At 42.6% G+C, this 27096-nt stretch overlaps 1 protein-coding gene across 1 annotated transcript; it reads left to right on the plus strand.

The window, feature by feature from the left end:
• Positions 1 to 20944: 20944 nt before the first annotated feature.
• LOC123446442 lies at positions 20945 to 24039 on the plus strand. Its single transcript, XM_045123044.1, has 2 exons — positions 20945 to 23374; positions 23438 to 24039. The coding sequence occupies exon 1, from the start codon at positions 22330 to 22332 to the stop codon at positions 23254 to 23256; it is 927 nt and encodes a 308-aa protein (XP_044978979.1). The 5' UTR covers positions 20945 to 22329; the 3' UTR covers positions 23257 to 23374; positions 23438 to 24039.
• Positions 24040 to 27096: the final 3057 nt, after the last annotated feature.

Consider the following 27096-nt stretch of genomic DNA (forward strand, 5'->3'; position numbering starts at 1 on the left):
ATTCGAAGTCCAGCAACAAAGTCAAGGAACCTTCATCAATCAAGCCAAATACACACAAGACATGCTCAAGAGGTTCAAGGTGGATGATCTAAAACCAGCCAAGGCAAACACTCCCATGCCTCTCAACTGCCATCTTGATCTTGATCCCAATGGAAAAGTTGTGGATCAAAAGGTATATTGCTCTATGATTGGCTCCTTTCTTTACCTTTGTGCATCTATACGTGATATTATGTTGAGTGAGGGCATTTGCGCACGATTTCAATTTGCACCTAAGGAAAGCCACTATGTGGCGGTCAAGCCAATATTTTGATATTTGGCTCATACCCCAAACTTTAGCTTATGGTATCCCAAAGGTGCTTCATTTGATCTCATGGGATATTCGGACTCGAATTGGGCGGGAGACCATGTGGAGAGGAAGTCAACTTCAGAGGTTGTCAATTCCTTGGTCTCTCTCTCGTAAGTTGGTCTTCAAAGAAACAAAATTGTGTTTCTCTCACATCCATCGATGCTGAATATGTAGCTGCTGCAAGTTGTTGTGCTCATTTGCTTTGGATGAGGCAAACTTTAAAGCATTACGGTGTCACATGTGACCAAGTGCCTCTTTATTGTGATAATGTAAGTGCTATCTCAATCTCTAGTAACCCGGTTCAACATTGCAAGACGAAGCACATCAGTATTCGTCACCACTTCATCTGGTATCATATCAAGCAGGGGGAGATTGATCTCATTTACCTCAACAGTAATGATCAGCTTGCAGATATTTTCATGAAACCTTTGAATGAAGCTGGATTTCGCAAGTTAAGGCATGAGCTAAATATCATTGATTTGAGCAATGTGAATTGAAACCAAGCACACCCCACCACTCTCATCATATTATCTCGTTTAGATATAGGCATGAATTTAGGGGGAGTGTTGTTCCCTCAATGAACTCGCCCTTCCCCTAGTCTTTCACATTAGTCATTGATGGTGATACGAGTGCTTCAAAGACGAGTTTTGGTCATGGTCCCAAGGTTAAAATCTTTGTGGTGTCGTACCAACTTCCTCAAACATAGGTGGCCTCGGCCACCACCCCCTCACGCACAAATTATTATCATTGATTTAATGCACGATCACTCCACAATTCATTCTACTTCTTGTTTTGCACTCTTTTAAGGTGGAGTACCTTCTTGATTTTGTGACATTCTTCTCTCCATTGCGTAGTCAAAATAGGTCCCATTTTTTGCTGCATGTGTGGTTGTTTCTTGGGTCGCACGCGGTACTAACGCTCCTAGGACGGAACTACCGCTCCAACAGTACTACCGTGCTGGTGGGTGGTACTACTGCCTTGAGGAGTTTGTGGTCAGTTAAGTACATGGCAGGGGGATTTCTAACTCCCCCATACCCATTCCCCCCCTCTCCCCATGCCTCTCTCTCTCTGTGTGGTGACCAAGAAAACCATCGGAGGCCAGCTCCGGATCCCTCTATCTGTGTCGCCCTCCACTTTTTTGTCCGGTGGGATCTCTCCCCCCATCTCCCTCGTGCCATGAAACCCGGTACTGCCCTCGATCCCCTTCCTTATCATGGTATTTTGTTGAATCATGATCTAAGGCAATTCGTGTGGATTTCATGTTTAGTTTATTTTTCCATGGCATGCGTAGGATGTGTGATGATTTCTAGTTGCAATAGTTTCAGTGGATGGGTTGGAGAATTGAGGGATAGAGCTCTGGCACTGTCGTCTCCATTGCCACACCAGTTTTCCACTCTCGGGCGGTACTACCGCCCGTGCACGACCGGTACTACTGTTGTGGTGGAAGTACCGCTCCTGCACAGCGGTACTACCGCCCTGGCACCTGCACTTAGATTCTTCTATGCATCTGCCCATCCTTCTTCTGGTTGCCTATTTAACACTTGTAGTCTTTTTACACATGTTTTTCATGCCGTTCTTCTTGTGAGTTCCACGTGATGGCTCTCATCCTATGACTCGTCGCATGAACCCTAAGCGTGGCTCCAAGCACCCACGTGCATCTGAGGAGGCAGCAGCTGGTTCTAGTGCTCAGCCACAAAAGCAGCATGTGAGGAAGACAGACAGAAGGAAGAAGGGCCCCAAAGAGCCCCAAGATTTTTCCAAGAAGAGTTTGTTGTTCTTCGCAAACAGGATCCCTATTGTCTGCCTTAGGATGAAGCTCTTGCGGGCATCTGTTCTGGAACAAGACTCAATCTCTCATTTACTCCAAGATCATCAAGACAAGGACAAATCTCTTTGTGGACGTCAAGAGCATTGATATGGGGCACATGACCTCCAATCCCCATACTGCTTATTTAGCTGAAGCGTATGCTCTCTGCGAGAAGTGGGGTCTTGGTCCTATCATCAACTTCAATTAGGACTTTGACAATGAGATCGTGGCTCAATTATATGCCACTGTTCACTTCCATCAAGATGATGACGAAAGGCGCATGACCTGGATGACTGGTGCACATGTGCTACACTCTAATTGGAAGTCTTTTATGAACACTGTGGGCTATGCTGACAGGGGTCTGGATGAGCCTATTCGCCTGAAGCCTCACACTTAGGGTGTTGCTGCTATTCACAAGTCCAATCTCATTCTTCACTCGAGGATTGTGAAGACTGTCAGGGGTGACCGTACTAAGCTCATTCCTTTTCTGGACATCATGCACATGATTTTTTGCAACACTCTCTTTCCTCGTGTTGGAAACATGGACTGGATGCATTCCTATCTTGTGAACTTACTCCTTTTATGCATAAGGAGCGAGACCGCTAGTCCACCTTGGATGTTTCCCACCTTATGTGGATGGAGTTGAGGTATTCTATGTTTGACAAGAAGAAAGTGCACATCTATGCTCGTATCTGTTCAAGCGGATTGAGGACACCTGGAATACTACCTTTCCTACTCAGCTTTTGGTGACTCGTGACATGGTCCCTCATGATGTACTCAAGCTTCATGTGAAGGAAAATTGGGGCATTCCTGGTACTGCAACAAAAGACCTTCCAACGGCGCCAGAAACAAGCGTGCTGACGGGAGACTATTCTTGTCTTGATACTCCTCAGCAATGGCACCAGGAATCCTTCTGCTACGGCTACGCCTTTAGGGACTTCCTAGGCAAATATTCAAAGGACTTCCCCCATGGCCTTGGAGCCTTCCGTTGGTGTTCCCTCGAAGCGGAAAGGGTGATGTAGCACAGCGGCGGTAAGTATTGCCCTTAGTTATGAGAACCAAGGTATCGATCCAGTGAAGGAATATCACAAGTACCTGCACAAACACAAAGAGCTTGCTCCCAACAATATGAAGGGGTTGTCAATCCCTTATAGATTGTTTGCCAAGTGCGAACTGAAAGCAACAAAGAAACAAAGAAAAGTAAAAGCGAAAGTGGAAACGATAGGTTTGAATAGACCCGGGGGTCGTAGTGTTCACTAGTGGCTTCTCTCATGAAAGCAAGTAGACGGTGGGTGAACGAATTACTGTCGAGCAATTGATAGAACCGCGCAAAGTCGTGACTTTATCTATGGCAATGATTATATCGATAGGCATCACGTCCAAAACAAGTAGACCGATACTTTCTGCATCTACTACTATTACTCCACACGTCGACCGCTATCCAGCATGCATCTAGTGTATTAAGTTCATGAGAACAGAGTAACGCCTTAAGCAAGATGACATGATGTAGATGGACAATCTCATATCTACGATAAAAGCCCATCTTGTTACCCTTGATGGCAACAACACGATGCGTGCATTGCTGCCCTTTCTGTCACTCGGAAAGGTCACCACACAGTATAAACCCAAAACCAAGCACTTCTCCCATTGCAAGAATCATAGATCTAGTTGGCCAAACAAAATCCAAGACTCGGAGAGACTTACAAGGATATCAAATCATGCATATAACAAATCAACAAAGACTCAAATATATATCATAGATAATCAGATCACAAATCCACAATTCATCGGATCTCGACAAACACACCGCCAAAGAGGATTACATCGGATAGATCTCCATGAAGATCATGGAGAACTTTGTATTGAAAATCCAAGAGAGAGAAGAAGCCATCTAGCTACTAACTACGGACCCGTAGGTCTGAAGTGAAGTACTCACGAGTCATTGGAGGGGCGATGATGTTGATGAAGAAGCCCTCCAACTCCAAAGTCCCCTTCGGCGGGGCACCGGGAAGGGTCTGCAGATGAGATCTCACGGAAACGGAAGCTTGCGACGGCGGAAAAGTGTTTTCGTGGACGCCCTAATTTTTTGTGGATTTTTAGGGAATTTATAGGCCAAAGACCTAGGGCAGGGGAGCGCCAGGGGGGCCACAAGCTTGGTTGCTGCGGCCTCCCCCCTGGCCGCGGCAACAGGACTTGTGGGCTCCCTGTGGGCCCACTTGCTTGGCCCTCAAGCCTCCCGATCTTCTTCCGTTCTGGAAAAAATCATTTTGGGGATTTTATTCCGTTTGGACTCCGTTCCAAAGTCAGATCTGAAAACAGTCAAAAACACATAAAAAACAGGAAATGGCACTTGGCACTGAGTTAATAAGTTAGTCCCAAAAAAGATATAAAATGTAAAGAAAACATTCAAAGTTGACAAGATAACAGCGTGAAACCATCAAAAAATATACTCCCTCCGTCCAAAAAAAGCTGTCCTCGACGAAATTTTACGAAAACCTCCTCCCCCTTCCTCCGACAAACGTCGCAACCCTCCACTCCTGCTCGGTCGCCTCGCCGCGCGCAAGGCGCTTGCTCCATCGCCTCGCCACGCACGCCGACGAGGGCACCGGCCGCTTGCTCCGTCGCCCCGTCTCGCCGCCGTCTCCATCGCCTTACCGACCGTCGACCGTCTTCCCCCGCTCGTCACACCTCTTCTCTTATTCCTCACCAGGAGCTCAAGAAGGAAGGAGTCCCATTTTCTTCAAGCTCGCGATTTTCCGGCTCGTGCGGCGGCGCTGTCCTGTGCATCCTCCGGCTCCGGCGAGGCTCCGGTAAGTCCCTGCACTCTTTCAAATTTAGTCAGCTCTTCCTCACCCCATCCTCTCTTCCTCACCCATCCTCTCTCCCTCTCAGATCCACTATGCGGCTCTGCGGCTCGCTCGTGTATGGAGGGGCTAGTCATAAGGTGTTTGGCTGAATGATCAGCACAAGGATGCAAAGGTGGCGCCCCTGACGAAGGAGGAGGTTGGTCGGGCGACCTGGATGCTGCTCCACACGATCGCCGTGCAGGTGCTCTGTCTTTACTCGCTCTGTTAGTAGCACACCAATGTGCAACAATTGATTTGTTCCCTAAAATTCTAAAATACCCACCTTTCCTCATCCCTACCCGTCGATCTGGTGCCTTGCAGCGGCACAAATCCTCGCCTGCCCGTCGATTTGGTGCTAGCAGCGGCGCAAATCCTCACCTGGCCGTCGATTCGCCGCCGTTGTGAGGGTAGTGCACAAGGAGCAAAATTCCATGTTGGCAGGAGGAGAGCAAGGAAGAGCAAAATCTCACCTTTCTTTTTCCGGCGGAGATGAGGCGGTGCCTTCATAGTCCAGGTACTCCTCGTCAAGGGGGATGGTGATCTCTGCTGTGCAGGGGAGGTTGGCCAGAAACAAGCCGCTGACCAAATCTCTCTCTCTCTCTCTCTCTCATGTGACGGAACTGCTCTACAACGCCAACTCTGTGGTCGATGAGCTTGATCACTACAGGCTCCAGCAGAAGCTCCAACCAGGTAGTCCTGGTGTCACGTTATTTCAGATCAAGTTATCTGTTGAACTGCTTGCTAATTGGTAATTCCGAATTCAGTTTTCTTGGTCCAGTCTTTTATCTTAGAGAAATTGCTGGGCACGAATGGACATGGAACAAAACAAACTGTTGAGAGAAAATGTTGAATCACCACTGAATCTTGCAGCAACACTGAATCTTATCTAGCTAAATTTAGTGTAAATTCAGTGTCAAAACATGTATAAATTCAGTGTCAAAACATTTCACTCCGGAGTAAGAGAAGGATTTTAGTTCTATTTATGAAAATATAAGAGGAACATTTTTTTACTCCGGAGTGGCTGCATCTTTCAAATGTCTGGATGCAAAAGGGGTGATATGGTGCATCCACGCAGATCTTGTTGTATCCATGGATAGTGTACTATGGTGTAATTGTGGATTCGAAATCCTTGAGTCTCTGCCTGCAACCTGCTGGTCTCATATGAGTCATGGGCATGCTTGATGCAGAATTGGCCTGTGTAAATTTCAGTATGCATTCTTGTGTGGTACATAAACGGAGTATTCTCAAATTATTCAGTCAAAACATTACATGATGTTTTGGTGATCTTGTTTTGTAACTGTACCGAAGTGCTCTAGACACAATTTCTTTAGTAGATTACCTGTAATAACATCAGCATGTTATATTGGAGAACATCACAATCTTTCCATCACAAATTCAAATGATTCTGGATGCACTTTCTTCTTTCTTCTTTCTAATCGCTATTCCTGTAGCAAACTGAATTTTTTCCAATTATTCAGAAATAAATTTAGAGAATATGATCATTTCATTTTACTGTACATTGGTTGCAACCGTCCAGCAGTTTTAGCAATTTCATTGTGTGCCTTCTTGCGAAGAAGGCATCGAGCCGTGCCTGCGGCCAGACCGGGAACTGCAGTGTTGATAACTGTATTCTTGATCTGCAGTTCCTCCTACTCAATTACCACTTTTTACCATTGTTTTTGTGTTCAATTACCATTGTTGATATTCTTGAGGAAGCCTATCATTGGAATATACAAGCCAAGTTATATAATGAAAATTTCCCACTAGCTATATGGTGGTGACAAAACAAGAGACTCTCAATCATGAAGATCATGGTGCTTAATATGCACAAGTGTGGAAAGGTGGTAGCATTGTCCCTTCTCTCTTTTTCTCTCATTTTTTTTGGATGGGCACTTTGGCCTCTTTTTTTTGGTGGGCATCTTTGGCCTCTTTTATTTCTTCACATGGGACAATGCTCCATCAATGATGATCATCACATTTACAACTCAAAACTTAGAGCAACGATGACTCTATATGGAATGCCTTCGGTAGTGTATCGTGACAATGATCTAGCATGGCATGGACATTAATGGAAACATCATGCTAGCTATATTACGATCATGCAATGGCAATGTAGACGTGGTGGCACATGTCATGGGGGTAGTTGCATGGCAATATATCTCGGAATGACTTTGAAAAAGCCATAGTAGGTAGGTATGGTGGCTGTTTTGAGGGAGGCTAATGGTGGGTTTTGTGCACCGGCGAAAGTTGCACGGCACTAAAGAAGATAGTGATGGTGGATGGTGAAAGTGCATCTAAACCATGGACTCAACATTAGTCATGAAGAACTCATATACTATTGCAAGAGTTTTATTAGTAATTGAAACAAAGCATTCAACGCATACTCCTAGGGGAAGGGTTGGTAGGTATAAACCATCGCGCGATCCCGACCGCCACACAAAGGATGACGACCAATAGACTAATCATGCTCAGACTTCATCACATAGCGGTTCACCCTACGTGCATGCTACAGGAATCACTAACTTCAACACAAGTATTTCTAGATCCACAACACCTTACTAATACAACTTCAATATTACCATAACCACAACTCAAAACTAGTTGAGATGAATCAAACTTCTCTAACAATTCAATGCACATGAAGGTGGAAATTTTCGTATCCCTTTGGATAACTACCCCTTTTGAGACTACTTTCAAAGCATAGGTCAACTACCAAGCCACGCACTGTCGTGCTCTAAAAGGTATAAGTGAAGCACATAGAGCAAAAGCATCTAGCTCAAAAGATATAAGTGAAGCACATGTGAGCTGAATTGTCTAACCAAAGGATATAAGTGAAGCTCGACAAAATCATGGTGAGTGCATGTCTCTCTCTATAGGTGTGAAGAAAGGATGATTGTGACACAACAAAAATAAAGGACTCCTACGATACAATACGCTCCAAGCAAAACACATAACATGTGGTGAATAAAAATACAGCCCCAAGTAACGTTACCGATGGATTGAAGACGACAGAGGGATACCTTCCCGGGGCATCCCCAAGCTTAGGATTTTACGGCATCCTTGAATCATCTTGGGGTGCCTTGGGAATCCCCAAGCTTGAGCTATTTCCACTCTTTATCTTTTTGTCCATAAGAACTTCACCCAAAACTTGAAAACTTCACAAGACGAAACTTAAACAGAAACTCGTGATAACATTAGTATAAGAAAGCAAACCACCACTTCCTTAGGTATTGTAGAAAACTTAAATTCTACTTATGTTGATGTTGGGTTACTGTATTTTCAATCTTCCATGGCTAATACCCCCTGATACTATCCATAGTTTCATCAAAATAAGCAACCAACACAACAAAAACAGAATCTGTTAACACCAGACCAGTCTGTAGCAATCTGTATATTTCGTATACTTCTGGTACTTCAAAATTTCTGAAACATTGCGACAGTCTGAAGAATTTGCATAGAAATCAGCAGAAAAAATAATCAACTCAAAATCTCTTATAGAAGAAAAAGGAAAATTCTTTTCGTGAGCAGAAAGTTTCTATCTTTTCCAGCATGACCAAACGATCATCCCCAAGACTAATCATAACGGTTTTGCTTGGCTCAAACTCAAAAAGAAACACAAAAAACACAATCATAACAGAATTATGAAAGTGTGGAAAACAAAAAACAGAAAGAAAAAGGATAGATTTGTTGGGTTGCCTCCGAACAAGCGCTATTGTTTAACGCCCTTAGCTAGGCATAAGGTGATGGAATCACGTATAGTCATCCTTGGTGCTCAAACCATAAGTAGCCCTCATCATATATTCATAAGGCAATCTTATTTTCTTTCTAGGAAAGTGCTCCATGCCCTTCTTTAGAGGAAATTGAAATCTAATATTCCCTTGCTTCATATCGATGATAGCACCAATAATCCTTAGGAAAGGTCTACCAAGAACAACGGGACATGAAGGATTGCAATCTATGTCAAGTACAATGAAATCCACGGGTACATAGTACTTATTTGCAACAATAAGAACATCATCGATCCTTCCCATGGGTTTCTTGACAGTAGAATCTGCAAGATGCAAATTAAGAGAACACTCTTCCATCTCATGAAAACCAAGAATATCACATAAAGACTTTGGAATCACGGAAACACTAGCACCCAAATCACACAAAGCATTTCACTCATAGTTTTTGATCTTGATTTTGATAGTAGGTTCCCACCCATCATGAAGTTTTCTAGGTATAGAGACTTCTAGTTCGAGCTTCTCTTCAAGAGATTTCATCATAGCATCTACGATATGCGCGGTAAAGGCTTTGCTTTGGCCATAAGCATGTGGAGAGTTTGAAATGGATTGCATCAAAGAAATGCATTCAAACAAGGAGCAATTATCATAATTGAACTCCTTGAAATCCAAAGTGGGAGTTTCATTACTACCCAAAATTTTGATTTCTTCTACTACACTCTCCACACCTTTATCATCAAGATAGGTGGACTCCGAATCATTGGGGCATTTTTCAACCAAAGTGTATTCATATCCATCCCCTTCATCAATAGGTTTGACACACGAAAACAAAGATTCAAGAGGAGTCACACCAAGCACTTTAAGATCTTCGTGATTTGCATCACTGGAACGCACCCTTTCAAACCATTCATGCCTAGCGCGAATTTGGGCGGTTCTTTCTTTGCTCTCATTCATGGAGACACGCATAGCTTTCGAAGTTTCATCCAAGTTGACCTTGGGAGGAGCACATCTAACTTTAAAAGCATCAATATCACAAGAAATCCTATCAACGCTCTTAGCCAAATCGTCAATTTTGAGTAGTTTTTCCTCTATGGACGCATTGAAAATCTTTTGAGAGTTGACGAACTCTTTGATATTACTCTCTAAATCATAGGGTAATTTGTTATGATTTCCATAAGCGTTGTTGTAGGAATTGCCATAATTGTTAGAGGAGTTACTAGGAAAAGGCCTAGGAACATAGTTTCCTTTAAAAGCATTGTTGTTGCCAAAATTGTTCCTACCAACAAAGTTAACATCCAAACTGGCGTTGCTACTCTCAATCAAGGAAGATAGTGGCATCCCATTAGGATCTAAAGGAGCGTTTCTACTAGCAACCAAATTCATCAACTCGTCCATCTTAGCACTAAGCGAGTTAATTTCTTCTATAGCGTGTACCTTTTTGCTAGCAGGTGACCTTTCACTGTGCCACTGAGAGTAGTTGGTCATGATATTGTCTAGGAGTTTTGTAGCGTCTCCTAACGTGATTTCCATGAACGTTCCACCTGAGGCGGAGTCCAAGATATTGCGAGAAGAGAAATTCAAACTAGCGTAAAAGATTTGTATAATCATCCACAAACTCAAGCCATGAGCAGGACAATTTCTAATCATAAGCTTCATCCTCTCCCAAGACATGATCAAGTTGCTTGAAATTCATGATATCGTTACGTAAGGAGATAATCTTAGCCGGCGGAAAATACTTGGATATGTAAGCATCTTTGCACTTATCCCAAGAATCGATACTATTTTTAGGCAAAGAAGAAAACCAAGTTTTTGCACGATCTCGCAACGAGAAACGAAAAAAGCTTCAACTTAATCACGTCATTATCCACATCTCTTTTCTTTTGCATATCATAAAGCTCAATGAAGGTATTGAGATGGGATGCGGCATCTTCATTAGGAAGGCCAGAGAATTGTTCTTTCATAACAAGATTCAGCAAAGCTGCGTTGATTTCATACGATACCGCACTAGTGGCGGGAGCAATGGGAGTCCTAACAAAATCATTATTATTGGTACTCGAGAAGTCGCAAAGTTTGGTGTTTTCAGCCATGATGACATCAACAAACAAACAATCACACAACCAAGCAAGAAAACCGGCAAAGGAAAACGGCAAAGGGCAAAAGAAAGCGGCAAATGAAAACGGCAAAAAGGCAAAAGAAAAAGGCAAAGGAGAAAGGCAAACGAAAAAAGGCAAACGAAAACGGCAAATGTGAAGTGGGGGAGAGGAAAAGGAGAGGCAACTGGCAAAAAAGTAAATGCAAGAGATGAGTTTGTGAGACCTACTTGGATAGATCTCCCTCCCCGGCAATGGCGCCAGAAATACTTCTGCTACTGCAACAAAAGACCTTCCAACGGCGCCAGAAACAAGCGTGCTGACGGGAGACTATTCTTGTCTTGATACTCCTCAGCAACGGCACCAGGAATCCTTCTACTATGGCTACACCTTTAGGGACTTCCTAGGAAAATATGCAAAGGATTTCCCCTGTGGCCTTGGAGCCTTGCGTTGGTGTTCCCTCGAAGCGGAAAGGGTGATGTAGCACAGCGGCGGTAAGTATTTCCCTCAGTTTTGAGAACCAAGGTATCGATCCTGTGAAGGAATATCACAAGTACCTGCACAAACACAAAGAGCTTGCTCCCAACTCTATGAAGGGGTTGTCAATCCCTTATAGATTGTTTTCCAAGTGAGAACTGAAAGCAACAAAGAAACAAAGCAAAGTAAAAAAAGCGAAAGTGGAAACGATAGGTGTGAATAGACCCGGGGGCGTAGTGTTCACTAGTGGCTTCTCTCATGAAAGCAAGTAGACGGTGGGTGAACGAATTACTGTCGAGCAATTGATAGAACCGCGCAAAGTCGTGACGTTATCTATGGCAATGATTATATCTATAGGCATCACGTCCAAAACAAGTAGACCGATACTTTCTGCATCTACTACTATTACTCCACACGTCGACCGCTATCCAGCATGCATCTAGTGTATTAAGTTCATGAGAACAGAGTAACACATTAAGCAAGATGACATGATGTAGATGGACAATCTCATATCCACGATAAAAGCCCATCTTGTTACCCTTGATGGCAACAACATGATGCGTGCCTTGCTGTCCTTTCTGTCACTGGGAAAGGTCACCACACGGTATGAACCCAAAATCAAGCACTTCTCCCATTGCAAGAATCATAGATCTAGTTGGCCCAACAAAACCCAAGACTCGGAGAGACTTACAAGAATATCAAATCATGCATATAAGAAAACAGCAAAGACTCAAATATATATCATAGATAATCTGATCACAAATCCACAATTCATCGGATCTCGACAAACACACCACCAAAGAGGATTACATCAGATAGATCTCCATGAAGATCATGGAGAACTTTGTATTGGAGATCCAAGAGAGAGAAGAAGCCATCTAGCTACTAACTACGGACCCGTAGGTCTGAAGTGAACTACTCATGAGTCATTGGAGGGGCGATGATGTTGATGAAGAAGCCCTCCAACTCCAAAGTCCCCTCCGGAAGGGCACCAGGAAGGGTCTCCAGATGAGATCTCACGGAAACGGAAGCTTGCGGCGGCGGAAAAGTGTTTTCGTGGATGCCCTAATTTTTTCTGGATTTTTAGGGAATTTATAGGCCAAAGACCTAGGGCAGGGGAGCGCTAGGGGGGGCATAAGCTTGGTTGCCGCGACCTCCCCCCTGGCCGCAGCAACAGGGCTTGTGGGCTCCCTGTGGGCCCACTTGCTTGACCCTCAAGCCTCCCGATCTTCTTCCGTTCTGGAAAATATCATTTTATGGATTTTATTCCGTTCGGACTCCGTTCCAAAATAAGATCTGAAAAGAGTCAAAAACACAGAAAAAATAGGAACTGGCACTTGGCACTGAGTTAATAAGTTAGTCCCAAAAAAGATATAAGAGGTAAAAAACATCCAAACTTGACAAGATAACAGCGTGAAACCATCAAAAATTATAGATACGTTTGAGACGTATCAATTCCACCTGTTGTTCCGGAGATTGCTTCTACTGACTCGGATGACGAGCCTGAACTCGATTATGAGTTTGTTCCCAGATACGAGATTGAACCTTCTTGGGACTCCAATTTCAGGAAGAAGATGAATGCTCTTTTCTGCTTCAGATGAAGGGTCAGTACAAGGCACATGTTGACACCAAGAAGGCGCGCAGTCGTGACAAGATGATCATGTGGAAGATTGGCCTTGATGTTCAGAGTGGTTCAGAGGACAAGATCACGAATGAGGAGGACTCAGTGAAGGCCAACTGCGAGTGGACAGAGACTGAGGAAGAGGTGTGTGCGGAGGAGGTGTTCGCTGCTTGAGATGAGTCTGAGGGAGATGATGACGAGGACTACTGAGCTTCTCCGGTCTCCTCTTTTTGGTGTCGCGATGCCAAAGGTGGATAAAGTATCTTAGTTTAAGATGGATTTGCCTTGCTGAGTCACGAGTGTGTTTATTTGCATTTGTTTTCTCTATCTTGTGAACTCGTTTATTGCTTGCTTTGGTTTGTGTTTGTCCAAGACTTGTGTGAACTTAAGTATGGTGTAATACATATGCTACCACACCTATCTTGTTATGTCTTTACATTTATGGTGTGAGATCCCGTGTCTCATATGCTTGCTTAACTATTTTACTCTTCTTTTGTTCATGCAAGTATATAGCATTGTCTATAAAATATGGAGGGAGTATTGATCCTAGTGTGTGCTCTTTGCATTCCAAAATCATATTCAAATAGAGCACACATCTAGGGGAAGCCCATCTATATTTTGTAGATATTGGTAATGCCTAAGACTTCTTAGTTTATTATTGTTTTGCAAATCCCGTATTGTCATCAAGCCACCAAAAAGGGGGAGATTGTAAGGCACAATTTCTCCTAAGTAATTTTGGTGGTTGATAACGACACCCTTTGCGGACTAATTGTGTGCAATATGCTTACAGAGAATTAAGTGGCAAGAGACGGTTATATTCCCCTCGGTGAGTGAAAGTGAAGACGGTGCTTAGCTACCGATTTAGGGTTGGTGGACTCGAGTCATAGATAATCATGTACCATCAAGAGGGGATCCGCATTAGGAAAGGTTGGCTGGAACAATATATCTCACTCTTGCACCCCATCCATTTCCCGGAGCAAAGGAGTTCCCCTGAGAAAGTGCCCAAAAGTTTGTCTAAGCGGTAGTACCGCTCCAGGGGTACTGCTTCCCACCAAAGCTAGGCACACTATCGTTTATTTTATACTTCTAGTGTGTTGGGGCGTTTTTCTATTTTTGGGCGAAAGTACCTCCCAAGGCAAGCGGTAGTACCGCTCGAGTGGTACTGCTGCCCACTTCTACTTGTAAATTGCCTTGGATTTTTATCCCTAAAGAGGAGAGGATGATGCAGCATAGTAGAGTAAGTATTCCCTCATTTAAGAAACCAAGCTTATCAATCCAGTAGGAGAACCAAGCAAAACTGGCACCTACACACACAACGCAAACCTTCACACCCAACGCAGACGAGAGGTTGTCAATCTCCCGGCGGTCAAGAAGCGAGATTAAATGATATATGATAGATTGATAGATTGATAAATAAATAAAAGATAAAAAATGCAGGAAGTATTTTTGGTATTTTTGTATAAGTAAACGAGATTGATCTTATAATAAAGTAGACCCGGGAGCCGTAGGATTCACTAGTGGCATCTCTCTCAAGAAAATAGCATACGGTGGGTAAACAAATTACTCTTGGGCAATTGATAGAAAAGCAAATATATATGACGCTATCCAAGGCAATGATCATGATATAGGCATCACATCCAAATCAAGTAGACCGACTCCTGCCTCCCTCTACTACTATTACTTCACACATCAACCGCTATCCAGCATGCATCTAGTGTATTAAGTTTATAAGAATGAAGCAATGCATTAAGAACTATGACATGATGTAGTCAAGACAAAAGCATATAAGAATTCATCCCAACTTGTTGTCCTTAATCGCAATGACACATGCGTATCAACTCCCCTTCTGTCACTAGGACTGAACACCGCAAGATCGAACCCATTAACGAGCACCTCTTCCCATTGCAAGAAGATCTTATCTATTTGGCCAAACGAAGCCAAAACTTTGGAGAAGAAATACAAGGCTATACTTAATCATGCATAAAATAGATTAGCAAAGAACTCATATAAAACAAGGATAGATCTGATCATAAACTCACCATTCATCGGATCCCAACAAACACACTACACAAAGTCAATACATCGAATGGATCTCCATGAAGATCATGGATACCATTGTATTGAGATACAAAGAGAGAGAGAGAGAGAGAAAGAGAGAGAGAGAGATAGATAGAGAGAGAGACATCTAGCTACTACCTACGGACAGGTAGGTCTGTGGTGAACAACTTACGCATCATCGGAGAGGCGGCAAGGTTGATGTAGAGCCCCTCCGTGATGAGTTCCCCCTCTGGCGAAGTACCGGAGAAGGACTCTAGAAGGCATCTGGCGAGAACAGAGGCTTGCGGCGGCAAAAAAAAGTATTTCGTGGACTCAATTGAGGGTTTTGGAATATTGCTGAATTTATAGTGGACGAGGTAGGGAAAATGGAGCATGGAGGGGGCCACACAACATCAGGGCATGCCCTCATGTTATGTGGGGCCCTCCAGCAAGATCTTCCTTGGCCTCCAAGTTCGAGGTGGTCCTTATCTTCAATTAAAAATCCTCAAAAACTTTCGGGACGGTTAGATCTTATCTGATATTGATTTCCTATGAAACAAAAACAGGGGAGAAAACAGGAACTGTCACTTGGCACTAAGTTAATAGGTTAGTCCCCAAAATGATATAAAAGGTATAAAATGATAATAAAAACATCCAAAAATAATAATATCATAGCATGTAACAAGCAAAAAATAATAGATACGTTGGAGACATATCAATCATCCCCAAGCTTAACTCTTGCTCGTCCTTGACTAGGAAAGTGATCAAACATATTCTTGATTGTGGAATGCTACCCAACATACTTCAAGTTATTTTCATAGCATAGACATGAGGACTTAGATGATTCAAAGCAATAGTCTATATTTCACATGAAGACACACATACTCAACTGCTGCTAACAAACAACCATGCCTTTCAAAATAACAATGGTAAAGTAAATTATCCTAGACCATTATGCTCAATCATTGATCCATTCATAATGCACACTCGAATATCAATCATACTCCATGCACACACATGACCACATGACCCCCTACTTGGTGCTTTTAAAGGGAAGGATGAGACTCAACATAAAAAATAAATAGAAAGGCCCTTCGCAGAGGGAAGCATTGATTTACAAAGGTTCGAGAGCTCAAGTTTTAAAACAGATGAAAAGTTTATTTTGGGTGGGATGCTTCTCTCGTTAACGAGAACGACTTAAGGTTCCCAACACTTCTCACATTGTATACATCATAGGCGGTTCCCAAACAGAAAGTAAATATATTTTTTTGTATCTCTATTCCCCCATTACTTTTCAGTATCATCAAGACTTTGGTCTTTCTAATGTCACATCCAAGAGAATAATTTTTTGTTTCCACCATTACTTTTCACAATCATGGCTAACCGGTTCACATGTGCCTTGCATACCATCACATTCCATTTATTTTTGGGGCTAGGCATTGATGTCTACTATACAACCTTCTTCTTGTAGACTCGTGTTGGGCCTCCAAGCGCAGAGTTTTGTAAGACAATAGCAAGTTTCCCTCAAGTGGATGACCTAAGGTTTATCAATCCGTGGGAGGCGTAGGATGAAGATGGTCTCTCTCAAGCAACCCTGCAATCAAATAACAAAGAGTCTCTTGTGTCCCCAACACACCCAATACAATGGTAAATTGTATAGGTGCACTAGTTCGGCGAAGAGATGGTGATACAAGTGTAATATGGATGGTAGATATAGGTTTTTGTAATCTGAAAATATAAAAACAGCAAGGTAACTAATGATAAAAGTGAGGACAAACGGTATTGCAATGCTTAGAAACAAGTCCTAGGGTTCATACTTTCACTAGTTCAAGTTCTCTCAACAATACTAACATAGTTGAATCATATGTAAATACCTCTCGTGCGACAAAGAGTTCACTCCAAAGTGACAAAAAGCACAGAACTAACAAAAAAATATTGTAGGGTATGAAACCACCTCAAAGTTATCTTTTCTAATCAATCTTATGAGCTATCCCTATAAGTGTCACGAACAGCCCTAGAGTTTGTACTAAAATAACATCTTAAGATACACATCAACCAAAACCCAAATGTCACCTAGATACTCCAATGTCACCACAAGTACCCACGGGCATGATTATACGATATGCATCGCATAATTCATCATGTTCAATCCAACACAAAGAACTTCAAAGAGTGCCCCAACGTTTCTACCGGAAAGTCCAGACGAAAACATGTGCCAACCCCTATGTATAGATTCCCAAGGTCACGGAACCCGCAAGTTGATCACCAAAACATACATCAAGTGGATCAATAGAACATCCCATTGTTACCACAGATATCCCATCGCAAGACATACATCAACTATTCTCAAATCCTTAAAGACTCAATCCGATAAGAAAACTTCAATGGGAAAACCCAATTCATCACAAGAAGATAGAGAAGGGAAAACTCCATATGATTCATCTATATTAATAAGCTCATGATACATCAAAATCGTGCCATCTCAAGAACACGAGAGAGAGAGAGATTGAACACATAGCTACTAGTACATACCCTCAGCCCCAAGGAGGATCACTCACACATTATCATGGTGAGAAAGAGAGATTTCGTTGATGGAGAGGTGCAACCCCAAAGAGATGGAGGCGATGGTGGGCACGGCACCGGTGACGGGCGGAGGCGGTGGCGACGGGCGGCGTCCCCTTGGCCCTCCTTCTTCCTTGGTCTTGGTGCTGCAATGGAGGAGCCTCTCCCCTTCTAGACGGCTGCCAAGGGAGAGGCAAATTCGTGGCTCTTGGTGGCTCTACCAGAATTAGGGTTTTTCTCTCCTTATATGTGCCCCTGTGGTGCCCTATGACCCTTCGATAGATGGCCCTTGATCCAATGTCTCTCGGGAACCTCTAGAACCTTCCTAGGGGCTTCTCACAGCCCTCATGAGTCTCCAAAGTCGTATCTTGGCCGAATATATCAGATATGTTAAGAGTTGGACTCAATCACGTCAACAATTCTCGTGATCCCGTAATCAGATATTTTCCTTCGGTAAAACGGGTCTCCATATCACATACGAACTGCATTTTGGAAGAATTTGTAGTCCAGAATTATTGCCATAAAATTCCTCACATTTTCCTAGTTTTAGCTTTTTTGAGTTGATGCCATCTTCGGGGGTCAAACTGACAATCTCTAGAAAATGTTAGGATTGACTAGGGAGCGGTGCCGCATATATGCTCTCCCATGCGGCGGCTGCTTAAACGGCTGGCTGGGCCCGATTCCCTTTGACGTTTGAATTCAAAAAGTTTTATATACAAAACCGTTAATTTAATTGATGATCTCTTTTCACCATTGACTTTCTCGCGACGAGTTCTTCGAAACTAGATCCCATGTCAACATGTTCTGTCAACTATTTTTTCGGTTCATACTTGCCACATTTTTTTGACCCACTTACCATATTATTAACCACTTACTTGCCTGAGAAAAATAACTTTATTGACATTTTTAATGTTGTTTCGTATAAAGCCTTGTAGTAGTTTTTATTATACATGAAATAAAAAAAGCATGTAATAGGTTGTGTTTGCCGATTTAAATATGCTAACTTGTCGTATTTACATACAACTTTGCGAGAAAACTATTTTGTGTGCTTGTAAGTTTAACTATGCCAAGTTGTCATATTTATAAACGATGACCAAAAAAGATTTCTTATGGTCATCAGTTTTAAATATGTTGAGTTGTCATATTTTCGAGCGTAATCGCCTATAAAAAGTTGTTTTGTGTTTGCTAGTTTGATTATGTCGAGATGTCATATTTATATGCAATTTTCAAAAAATATGGCGATTAAGTTATTTTTATCAGACAAGTAAGTACTTACTAATATGATAAGTAAGTGCAACAAATATGGTAAGTACGAGTAAAAAAAGGTTGTCGAAACATGTCGACATGGGATCTAGTTTTGAAGATTTCGTCGAAACAATGTCAACGGTGAAAACGGATCATCAATCGAATTAATGGTTTAAGAGATAAAAGTTTTTGATTTCTAATCATTTAGAGATGAATCATTGCATGCATGCATGACGAAGAGAACACAACAAATCACTTGCGCACCCGCCGCATGGTAATGACGAGATGCGGCGTTGTTAGTTACATTTTCCCAAAACTGTGTGTGGGCAGATTTCAGGAGAGTGAGAGTCCTCCTCCAACAAGGCTTCTTTTGCGGGTTTTTCTACAATTTCTAATTAATTCCTACAAATCAAAGTGTGAAATATGAATTTGTGCAATTTTTCTACCATTAGTAGGTTAGTCCCAAAAAAATAATATCAAGTTGTAGTAAAATGATTGTAAAACATCCAAGAATGATAATATAACAACATGGAACAACCAAAAATTATAGATACGTTGGAGATGTATCAGGCATCCCTTTTACCGCCACACTCCGTGCAATGACAAGCGAATAAACACTCATCGTGAGAATGACATATCCAACACAAAAAATATTAGCCACCACTCACCACTTCATGAGCGATACGGGCATACAAAAGAGAAAATATTTTTGAGATTTTTTTAGAGATGGCACATGCAAATTTACTTGGAACGGCAGAAATACTGCATATAGGTAGGTATGGTGGACACAAGTGGCAAAACGGGGTTTAAGGATAATGGATGCACAAGCACTATTCCCGCTTAGTACAAATGAAGGCTAGAAAAAAGATTGAGAAGCGTCCAACTAGAAAATCAAAATGATGCACATGCATACATAAAACATAACCAACATCGAACAATACACCACAAGTAGGATAGAACTTCATTGCATAACTATTGACTTTTCGTGCTTGCATAGGGAATCATAAACCTTAACATCAATATTTGTACTAGAGCATAGTTGCCTCACTAATATAACTCACATATCATCATCTACATATCTCAAAACTATACAAAGAATCAAGTTTTTCATGTCCCATAATTTTTTATGCTAGTTTTCATTATTCTACTTGAATATTTATCACAAAGGGACCAAACATCATTTCTTACACCAATTACTAAGACTACTTTCTCACTCTCAAAAAGATATAAGTGAAGCAAGAGAGTGGATTTCTTCAAAAATTTCTAACATTCTCAAAAAGATATAAGTGAAGCAAGAGAACAAGTTTCTTCAAAACATATAGCATTCTCAAAAAGATATAAGTGAAGCATGAGAACAAGTTTCTTCAAAACATTCGCACCACCGTGCTCAAAAAATATAAGTGAAGCACTAGAGCAAAGGCATAGCTTAACAAATTTAAGTGAAGTACAAGAAGCAATTCTAACAAATTATGATGATGTGAGGCCATTTCAAGAAAATGTGTTCAGAGGTGATGATTATGAAAAAACTAATAAGCAAAGACTCATATCATACAAGACGCTCCAAGGAAAACACGTATAAAAATATAGCCTCAAGTGTGTCACCGATAGTCGTTAGAAGAAAGAGGAGATGCCTTCTCGGGCATCCCCAAGCTTAGACGCCTGAGTATCCTTAGATGTTACCTTGGGGTACCATGGGCATCCCCAAGCTTTGTCTTTTGCATCTCTTCATTCCTTCATCCATCGACGTCACACCCAAAACTTGAAAACTTTAATCACACAAAACTGAACGAAACCTTCATGAGATCCGTTAGTATAACCAAGCAAATTACTACTATAAGTACTGTTGCAAACCCATTCAAATTTTATAATTGCATTATAGGTACTTTATTCTAACTTTCCCATGGCTTGCACCCCCCCTATACAATCCATAGATTCATCAAAATAAGCAAACAATGCAACGAAAACAGAATCGGTCAAAAACAAAACAATGTGTAGCAATCTGCCATAAGCCATACTTCTGAAACTCCAAAATTTCTAAACAATTAGAAAAACATGGACAATTTGTATATGAGTCACATGTAAAAAATTCAAACACATTCGACACGCTAATGAATTTATAAAATTCCTGGATTGGGCGAACAAGTTTCTGTTTTTCACAAAATTGCATTAACAAACATCCATATCATCCCAAAGGTCTTACTTGGCACAAACACTAACTAGAATATACTAGCACAAATGCCTGTGCGTTGCAACGGGAGACATTGCTACATCTCTTATGTCTACACCTATTTCCCTCCTTGCTCGTCTCAGTTTGTCACACGCACATGCGTTACAACTGAATAAAAGTTCTTTACACTCCTATGGTCTTCCTGTATGCTCTTTGGAGAGAAAAAATGGCCAGCTTAATTAATGAAGCACGTTAAATTTATGCTTCATATATTTTCATTTTAATTACTCCCTCAGTTTTTGAATGTGTGCTCCATATATTTAAATTTGTGTGTGGGACAACAGCACTTAAAAACACCCCCACATTTCTACACCGAAAAAGCAATTGATTATGTGCAAGCACAACTCCCTAAAGCAAATTTGATACAAAAAATGCCATTTGTTCCGTCCACCAAAGCAACCAACAATGCATTATTCATCAAAACTATACCATCTACTGAGATATGTGTAGTCATGTTTGAAAAGAAACAAAGACATTTGCAGTCCGGACTTGTTAAGGAAACATCGAATTAGGCCGAGAAAACCTGGTACAACATTTGCTCTCCGCACTTGTTACCAACACATAAAATTTGGCCGAGATACCCTGAAACAACATCGAATTAAGCACACAAGCTTTTCGGGACAGAGGAAGTAGTATTTACATAAATGATAAATTTAGCATGAGAACTTTCTAAACAAACAGCTCATTACATAGTTAAAATATGATATTACTAAACAAAACAAGAGATATGGTGATTTAGGAAAAAGATATAGTGAATTAACCATCATACATTTCTCTTCCGTTTCTCCATTGTATATTTGTATTGCCCACCTAATGGAAGAAATAAATTATTTTTCTAAACTACAAAGCTTACGCGGTAATTTCGCCAGCACATAATTAACTCACATAGTTTTTTAGTTGTGTACATAGGAGATTGATTGGTGAGTTGAAATAGTACATGGACAGAGTTGATTAAAGAAAAACGAAAATAATATGAATAGGGAGCATGAAGGCGTGGCTATGTACCGTCGATTTTGTCCCGACCGCACAAGCACAGGGCAGAAAAATAATATGCTGCTGAGAAAATGCAGTGAAGAAAATTAATGGTGGCGTGTAACACGAGAGCGACAGGGCTCTTGCCCTTTGCTGCTCCGGCTGGGTAGAAAATTCATTGTCTAGCTGGCTGGCTAGTCATTCACCTTGGCGTTCAGTTTTGTACACCGGTGTCGCGGTCAAGAAAAGGGAAAGAACCCATTTTTAACTGCGCATGTGGGCGGTTATTCAAAGCGGACTGCTACTGAGTTGCTCGGTGGAGTCTTCTTCTTCTACCTATCGTCTCCGTAGTAGAAATAAGTTGAGATAGTAAAATGATTGGAACCCGCCGCAGCTTTGGGGGTTCAGACGTCAACTTCAATGGCGCACAGTGTGGCAGCCTGCGAATCGATGTGCCGATCACACGACTGGCGGTCATTTACTCTCACCCAACCACCCGAGTAGTACCCAACCCATTGCGCCTTCGGCGGCCATGGCCTTCTCCAAAAACATTTCAACGGGAAGAAGCCAGGAGAAAGAGGACAAGGAATTGTCCGGACAGTCTGCGGAGGAAAAAAATTCGGGGGAGAAGATGTAGTGGTACCTCGTACAGGCGGACGACGTTGGGGTGCTTGAGCAGCTTTAGCGTCATGATCTTTGTCTTTATGTGCGCCACCGCAGCTACCAATGAGCAAGCAAGACGAAAGAATCCAAGGATCGATCCATGGATTGGGCAGAAGGGGGCGCGCACCTGCTCATCGGTCTTCATGGCGAGGATGCGCTGGCGGTCGAGGATCTTGATGGCGAAGGGTCGGCCCGTGTTGGCGTGCCGCGCCAGCCTCACCTTGCCGAAGTGCCCCTCCCCCAGTGTCCGGCCGCCCCATCTCGTACTTGCCCATCCGCATTGCTCCCTCCGTAGCCGCCATGCCGGCGCGGGTTCGCCGGCCTGCCGGCACCTCTCGGCGGGGGTAAAGGTCAGGACGCGAGAGCGGCCATCCAGCCCACGAGGTACCCCGCCCCCAGCTCCTTCCTACCTACGACAGGTCGTGCTCCACCTCAGGCCACGAAGTCTGTCCGCGTTTCAGCCATATTCACGGCTCCGTTCCTCTTCCACGACCGTGGCAAGGGCGATTGCTGTCGCACGCCCCTGTGATTTCGTGCTTAAGACAAGAAATTATATAGGAGGAAGAGGATGGATTAAACAGGAGGAAGAAGATGGATTAAACAGGAGGAAGAGGACGGATGAGGAGGAGCCGCGGTAGGGATCTGTTCTTTGGTCGGCTAGATTAGGGAGGAAGGAGAAGATTTATTTGTGCTAGAATAAGAATCCACACACAAACCTACATCCCACGACTGGAGTTGCCGTCGGACCAGCAGCAGGTAGCCGCGTTGTCCCTATTCTCCCTTCTATTCTCTCAATCTCACCTCATCTCTTCTTCACAGGAGACCGAGCCGTCATGGCCATGGAGCATCGCCGCCACGGCCTCCACTACGCGCCGCCGAGCTTGATCCCTACCTCATCCGCCTCGCGTTGATGTTCGCCGCTTCCCTGTCGTTGCCCTTCTTGGAGAGCCATGTCGCCCTCGTCGTGCGTATGTCCCGATCGGATCAAAAGCGCGGCTTCTCGATCTGCAGCCGAACATGCAGGCCACACAAAGATCGAACCGTTTTTTCTCCCTCACCAAGGACTGCGGGTTGATTACCATAAAATAGAAGGGTTTTTCTGCAAAAACGCCACGACGGAGGACCAGAAACCCAATTTGCTTTATTATTAGGGAGAGATAAAACCAACTCAAAATAGAAGCAAATACAGGAAAATAGAAAGAACATAAACAAAAAGTAAAAAAATATTTTATTCGTTGGGCTGCCTCCCAACAAGCGCTATCGTTTTACGTCCTTAGCTAGGCATAAAGCAATACATCAAGTATTGTCATCCTTGGATTTTACTCCATAGGTAGCCCTCATAGGGCAGTTCAATCTTGGTCCTTGGGATGTGTTCCATGCCTTTTTCAAAGGAAACTGAAACTTTATATTCCCCTCTTTCATATCAATCACTACACTAATGGTGCATAAAAACGGTCTACCAAGAATCAAAGGGCAAGACAGATTGCAATCGATGTCAAGAACAATAAAGTCCACGGGTACATAGTTCCTATTTGAAACAATAAGAACACCATTGATCCTCCCCAGTGTCTTTTTAATAGTGGAATCCGCCAATTGAAAATTAAGAGAACACTCATCCAATTTGGAAAAACCAAGAACATCACAAAGAGACTTCGGAATAGTAGAAACACTTGCACCCAAATCACACAAAGCATTGCACTCAAAAAAAATTAATCTTAACTTTCATAGTAGGTTCCAACTCATCATATAATTTTCTAGGAATAGAAATCTCTAACTCAAGTTTTTCTTCCAAAGTTTTCATTAAAGCACCCACTATATGTTTAGTAAAAGCCTTATTTTGTTCATAAGCATTAGGTGAGTTCAACATAGATTGCAACATAGAAATACATTCAACCAAAGAGAAACTATCATAATTAAAGTCCTTGTAATCCAAAATAGTGGGTGCATCACTAGCTAAAGTTTTAACCTCTTCAAACCCACTTTTAACAATTTTTTGCATCAACATTTTCACCCTCCGAATCATGAAGACGTCCTCTATCTAAAGTTGACTCTTCTTCAGTCTCCTTTTCAACAAGATTAATATTGCTAAACAAAGAATTAGTAGAGGACACACCGATCATCTTTAGATCCTTGTCCTTACCAATTGGTTACATGGATTCTCGCTTAGCGACCATTTGATTTACTAAAGTAGATTGTGCATCAGAAAGTTTTTCGAGCAAACCCTCAGTAAGAGCAAATTGTGTCTGGAGGTGACAAACCTCCTCACTAACATCATCAAGTTGTTTATAAATAGCATCAAGCAAAATTGAATGAGCCTTGATTTCTTTGGTGAAGAACTTAGTATGCTCAAATTGTGCTGTCATGTAATCTTTGGTGTTTTTCTCGATCTCATTCAAGATCCTATGATAGTAGGTATCTTGAATATTTTCACGAGTCATCATGATTGGAGAAAATGAGCGAATAAGAAAATGGTGAATAAAAAGAAGCAAATAAAAGTGGCAAAGGAAAAGGGAAATATTTTTAGAAGTGGGGGAGAGGAAATGAGAGGCAAATGGGAAATAAAGTAAATGCAAAGATAAGAGTTGATAGTGTAGTTACTTTGTAGTGGCGCTAGAGATTGGCAAGTTGATGATGTTGGCTTGATCCTCCCCGGTAATGGCGCCAGAAATTCTTCCTGAGCAATGGCGCCATAAATTCTTCCTGCTACTTGTAAACTGCGTTGGATTTTTATCCCCAAAGAGGAGAAGATGATGCATCATGGTAGAGTAAGTATTTCCCTCAGTTAAGAAACCAAGTTTATCAATCGAGTAGGAGAACCAAGCAACACCGGCACCAGCACACACAACGCAAACCTTCGCACCCAATGCAGACGAGAGGTTGTCAATCTCTCAGCGGTCAAGAAGCGAGACTAAATGATATATGATAGATTGATATATTAATAAATAAATAAAAGATAAAAATGCAGCAAGTATTTTTGGTATTTTTGTATAAGTAAACGAGATTGATCTTGTAATAAAAGTAGACCCGGGGGCCGTAGGATTCACTAGTGGCATCTCTCTCAAGAAAATAACATACGATGAGTAAACAAATTACTGTTGCGCAATTGATAGAAAAGCAAATAATTATGGCGCTATCTAAGGCAATGATCATGATATAGGCATCACATCAAAATCAAGTAGACTGACTCCTCCCTGCATCTACTACTATTATTGGGGAACGTCGCATGGGAAACAAAAAATTTCCTACGCGCACGAAGACCTATCATGGTGATGTCCATCTACGAGAGGGGATTTCCGATCTACGTACCCATGTAGATTGCACAGCAGAAGCGTTAGTGAAGGCGGTTGATGTAGTGGAACGTCGTCACGTCCCTCGATCCGCCCCGCGAACCGTCCCACGAACCGTCCCGCGATCCGTCCCACGATCCGCTCCGATCTAGTGCCGAACGGACGGCACCTCCGCGTTCAGCACACGTACAGCTCGACGATGATCTCGGCCTTCTTGATCCAGCAAGAGAGACGGAGAGGTAGATGATTTCTCCGGTAGCGTGATGGCGCTCCAGAGGTTTGTGGTGATCTAATCTCAGCAGGGCTCCGCCCGAGCTCCGCAGAAACGCGATCTAGAGGTAAAACCGTGGAGGTATGTGGTCGGGCTGCCGTGGCAAAAGTTGTCTCAAATCAGCCCTAAAACCCCACTATATATAGGAGGGAGGGAGGGGAGGAGGCAGCCTCAAAACCTAAAGTTTTGGCCGAAATTGGAGGTGGAGGAGTCCTACTCCAATCCTACTTGGAGTAGGATTCCACCTTCCCACTTGGAAACTCTTTCCACCTTGTGTTTTTCCTTCTCAAACCTTATGGGCCTTAGTGGGAACTTATTCCAGCCCACTAGGGGCTGGTTTATCACTTCCCATAGCCCATGAGACCCCTTGGGGCGTGACACCCCTCCTGATGGTCCACGGCACCCCTCCCGGCACTCCCAGTACACTACCGATGAGCCCGAAACTTTTCCGGTAATGCACGAAAACCTTCCGGTAACCAAATGAGGTCATCCTATATATCAATCTTCCTTTCCGGACCATTCCGGAAACCCTCATGACGTCCGTGATCTCATCCGGGACTGCGAACAACATTCGGTAACCAACCATATAACTCAAATACGCATAAAACAAAGTCGAACCTTAAGTGTGCAGACCCTGTGGGTTCGAGAACTATGTAGACATGACCCGAGAGACTCCTCGGTCAATATCCAATAGCGGGGCCTGGATGCCCATATTAGATCCTACATATTCTACAAAGATCTTATCGTTTGAACCTCAGTGCCAAAGATTCATATAATCCCGTATGTCATTCCCTTTGTCCTTCGGTATGTTACTTGCGTGAGATTCGATCGTCAGTATCCGCATACCTATTTCAATCTCGTTTACCGGCAAGTCTCTTTACTCGTTCCGTAATACAAGATCCCACAACTTACACTAAGTC

The sequence above is a fragment of the Hordeum vulgare genome, chromosome 4H (assembly GCF_904849725.1).
Source record: "Hordeum vulgare subsp. vulgare chromosome 4H, MorexV3_pseudomolecules_assembly, whole genome shotgun sequence".
In the NCBI taxonomy this organism is placed as follows: domain Eukaryota; kingdom Viridiplantae; phylum Streptophyta; class Magnoliopsida; order Poales; family Poaceae; genus Hordeum; species Hordeum vulgare.